Source organism: Sinocyclocheilus grahami, unplaced genomic scaffold (assembly GCF_001515645.1).
Source record: "Sinocyclocheilus grahami isolate Dianchi unplaced genomic scaffold, SAMN03320097.WGS_v1.1 scaffold201.1, whole genome shotgun sequence".
Classification (NCBI taxonomy): domain Eukaryota; kingdom Metazoa; phylum Chordata; class Actinopteri; order Cypriniformes; family Cyprinidae; genus Sinocyclocheilus; species Sinocyclocheilus grahami.
This window is the reverse complement of record NW_015505380.1, coordinates 654,837-658,847: the sequence shown is the minus strand read 5'-3', so window position 1 is coordinate 658,847 and position 4,011 is coordinate 654,837. Positions and strand designations below refer to the sequence as shown.

The window sequence follows — 4,011 nt, the reverse complement described above, 5'->3', positions numbered from 1 at the left end:
AAGAAAGTCATGTTTTGCCGTGTGTGAACTGTATTTGTCCTCTAGAAAGCGCTGGTGTTGCAGGCGGTGCAGAAGGACCAGGATGGAGAGCGATCGGCTGCGTTATCTCTCTACTGTAGTGCACTCGAACACTTCGTTCCTGCCATTCACTGTAAGACACGAGCGTCTCTCTGTTACTCGAGTCACAATGCACTCTCATCATCTCTGTCTCTGCTCTTTCAGATGAGACAGACAGACAGAGGAAGGAAGCGCTGAGACAGAAGGTAAAGAAAGCATGTCGTTTGACCCTTCGCAAAAACCCACCCTCCTTAGTTACTGTTGCTATGTCCGACAAGCCAAGCCGTTCTCATGCTACACATCATGTTCTCACGCAGTGAAAAATACTGACAACACGCCGACAGACAAAACAGAGAAGGTTATTTTAGGTAAAAAAACCAGGTCATAAGCTTTCAAACTTTGTCACTTTTTAAGAAATTCAAACAATAAATACCGTTTTTTGTCTCTTTAATGTGTCGTGACAGATCACTGTCGCGCCTGAACCGATCGTCTATTCACGAAATAAACATGAATGAACTTCAGAAGGTATTTTATTTCCACCGCGGTGAGACGTCATTACTAGGGATGTAACGATATCAAAATCTCACGATACGATAATATCGCGATATGAATTCCACGATACGATATTTATTGCGATAATTTAAAAAAAAAGGACAAATGAAGAATTGGGAAAATGTTTTACAATTTTGTACATTTTAGTTAAATTATTCTATCTAATGCACTTTGAGAGTTCGAAATTAAGAGCTCCAACCCGTGTTAGCTAAGAAAAGTTAAAAGGGACTCTTTAGTTGTGATATACTGTCTCAGTCTAAATTACATCCACACTGGTGTTTTAGGAAGCCAAACAAATTATAATGTAATAATAACAGTAATAGCCATATATTGTAAAACAATTGCACTGTAAAATAAATGAAAATGAATACCTCATAGGTATATATTTTTTGCTTTACACTACAGTAGGGAAATTACAATACTTCTTTCCTAATTTCTACACTTGAAAGAGATATTTTGAATTTGGACTGAATTTAAACCGCTAGCTGTCAGCGATTCATGCTGCACCTTAAGCTTTTATTTTGACGGAAAACAGCTTCAGTGAAAACAGGCTTACAAAAACACGTCTAACTACAAATCTAGTGAAATGCTGTCATCATCTGCTGCGGAAAATAAAGCATAACTGTGACCACAACAATATCGAGACTTTTTGCTATCGCGATATCACGATATTGATAATATCGTTACATCTCTAGTAAATACACAACATTTTTCAAGTTTAAGTCCTCCGAAGTTAATCTAGTCTCCCGTCTGATTTGTTTGCCGGACAAGATGGTGGATTCTGCGTTATGATTGGTCAGATCGCCTGTCAATCAAGCTTTTTGCGAACGGTCAATTATAAACTTAGTTCTTAACACTGATCCAGTTTACTGGATGCTCATTTGTTTCCTCTCAGGTGAATCAGTATGTTTCTCGTGCCGAGGAGCTCAAAGCGCTGGTCAGATCGGACAACAAAATCAGTTTTGAGGAGGCAAAATCAACCAGGAACATATTGATAGGTAAGCAGTGCTGCATTGTTAATATCTAATATCTCACTCCAGTTCTGACGTTCAGATCTTCGTTGCATTCACAGAAATGTCCAGAGATCAGCCGCGTTTGCTGGCGGCCCTGGAAGTGGCGTCCACTGCTGTTGGCCGGGTAAGTGTTGCGACGGCTCATTTGCATGTGTGTCATGTGAGCTGCAGTGTTGCATGATGGGTAATGAAGTTGTGATGTGTGCAGGAGGAGAGCGGCGCCGAGGACTACGACACGCTTGATCTATACCAGCAGAGTCTGGGCGAGCTGCTGCTGGCATTGGCGGGTAAATCGTCATAAAATCTTACTGCCAATCATCCGATAAAAACTCGCAATGCAGAGCAAATCATCAATTTAACATTCATTTTTAATTTTATAAAAACTATCCAGAACTATCCAGCGACTATCCAAAACACCATAGTAACAACCCAGAACACCCTAGCAACCACTTAGTAACAACACAGAATACCATAGCAACCACCAAGCAACAGCCTAGCAACCACCCAGAACACCCCTGCAAACACCTAGTAACAACACAGAATACCATAGCAACCACCAAGCAACAGCCTAGCAACCATCAGAATACCCTAGCAACTGCTTAGGAACAGGTGTAAACACTTAGAACACCCAAGCAACCACTTAGCAACAGATTAGAAACCACCCAGAACACCCCTGCAAACACCTGGTAACAACGCAGAATACCATAGAAACCACCGAGCAACAGCCTAGCAACCATCAGAACACCCTAGCAACTTCTTAGGAACAGGTGTAAACACTCAGATCACCCAAGCAACCACTTAGCAACAGCCTTGCAACCATCCAGAACACCTTATAAACCACCTAGCAACAGTTTAGCAACCATCCAGAACACCCTAGAAACCACATAGTAACAACCTAGCAACCATATTGAACACCCTAGCAACTGCGTAGCAATGTGTGGGAACACTCAAAACACCCTAGCAACCACCTAACAACAACACAGAATACCATAGCAACCACTTAGCAACAGCCTAGCAACCATCAGAATACCCTAGCAACTGCTTAGCAACAGGTGTAAGCACTCAGAACAACCTAGAAACCACCTAGCAACAGCTTAGCAACCATCCAGAACACCATAGCAACCACCCAGTACACCTTAGTGAATGAGTTGAAATGTAAAATGTAGTTCTTCATGAGGCTGAGGGCTGTCAGGCGTCCAGATGTGGCGGTGAGCGGTTGCCAGGTCAGCGTGTGTGGTACGATCATCTGGATCTCATTGAGAGCAGCTCTCTTCATTCTCAGTCTTATTAAATACTGAAGCAAATGCAAACTGTTATCTCTCAAACTCCTCGAGAGCTCCAGACCCCACAGCTCTGCTGGATTCCCGCCTCACTGCAGTTTTTTTTGGCCATTTCTCTCCCGCTGTTGATCTGTTACGGCGCTAGTGCCAGCACTGGCCTAATCAAAACACAGCCGCCGGGCCACGACAGGCTCCTGTGCTTGTGAAACATTTCTCCATTACTTGGTTTTACTATTGCTTAGTGCTAAGTTAAGCATATGGGTTTGTTCAAATCGCTAGAATTTACTAATAACAAAACCAAATCAAATAGAAAAGATCCCATAGACTGAAAAAAAGACTTGATTTGATTCTTTCATTGCATTAGCAACCGCATAGCAATGTGCTGAAACCCTCATAATACCATGGCAACAGCATAGTAATATTAAAACCCATTCGGAAACCTGTAGCAACTGCAGAGCTATGTGTTAAAACCCTCAGAAAACCATAGCAACCGAATAGCAACATGATAAAACCCTCAGAAGGAACATTAAAACACAAATAAATAAACTCGTCGCCTTCCACTGACAATCTGGCAACCCGCGTGAGCGTCGAGTCGAGGCGTTGAGGAGAAACAACACTCTCCAATGATCTGAATATAGAAACACAGCCGCTGCTGTCAGCTCAGAGAAGCACTCGAGTGTGAACGTCAGCGTAATCATGCATCTGTTATCTGCTAACGCCATCCTAATGAGCCTTTAACCAGTGGTTACATCATTTACATTTCACAGGCACTTAAATTCAGCAACACAAAAGAAGATAGTAGTATGAGTAAGAGTATGGATAAGCAAACAGTTGCCGGTAGCCATTGACTTCCATTGTATGGAATGAAATACTATGGAACTCGATGGCTACCGGCAACTATTTTTTGCTAAAAAGACACCTGCATGCTCCAAGAGAAAATACAGACGCTCAGACTTCCACAAAACCTGCTCCTCACTCGCACAAAACTATCCATTAGAGTCTGGTAGACCTAGGTGTTATGTAGAGCTCACAACCATCAGTTGACCAATCACAACGCTCTGTTTCATCAGTTGAGTTATGAGTGGAATAAAGGGAATATGTCAGTTGAT

At 42.3% G+C, this 4,011-nt stretch overlaps 1 protein-coding gene across 1 annotated transcript in view; it reads left to right on the top strand.

Annotated features, from left to right (window-relative positions):
* ulk3 (unc-51 like kinase 3) overlaps positions 1-4,011 on the top strand; it is an 11,998-nt gene that overhangs the window by 6,969 nt on the left and 1,018 nt on the right. The window contains exons 10-14 of the mRNA XM_016285767.1: positions 1,505-1,607; positions 1,682-1,746; positions 1,831-1,909; positions 2,014-2,075; positions 3,943-4,011. The exon at positions 3,943-4,011 is cut by the window's right edge and continues 72 nt beyond it. Coding sequence (XP_016141253.1) covers positions 1,505-1,607; positions 1,682-1,746; positions 1,831-1,909; positions 2,014-2,075; positions 3,943-4,011 — 378 coding nt within the window. The remainder of the gene's footprint in view (positions 1-1,504; positions 1,608-1,681; positions 1,747-1,830; positions 1,910-2,013; positions 2,076-3,942) is intronic.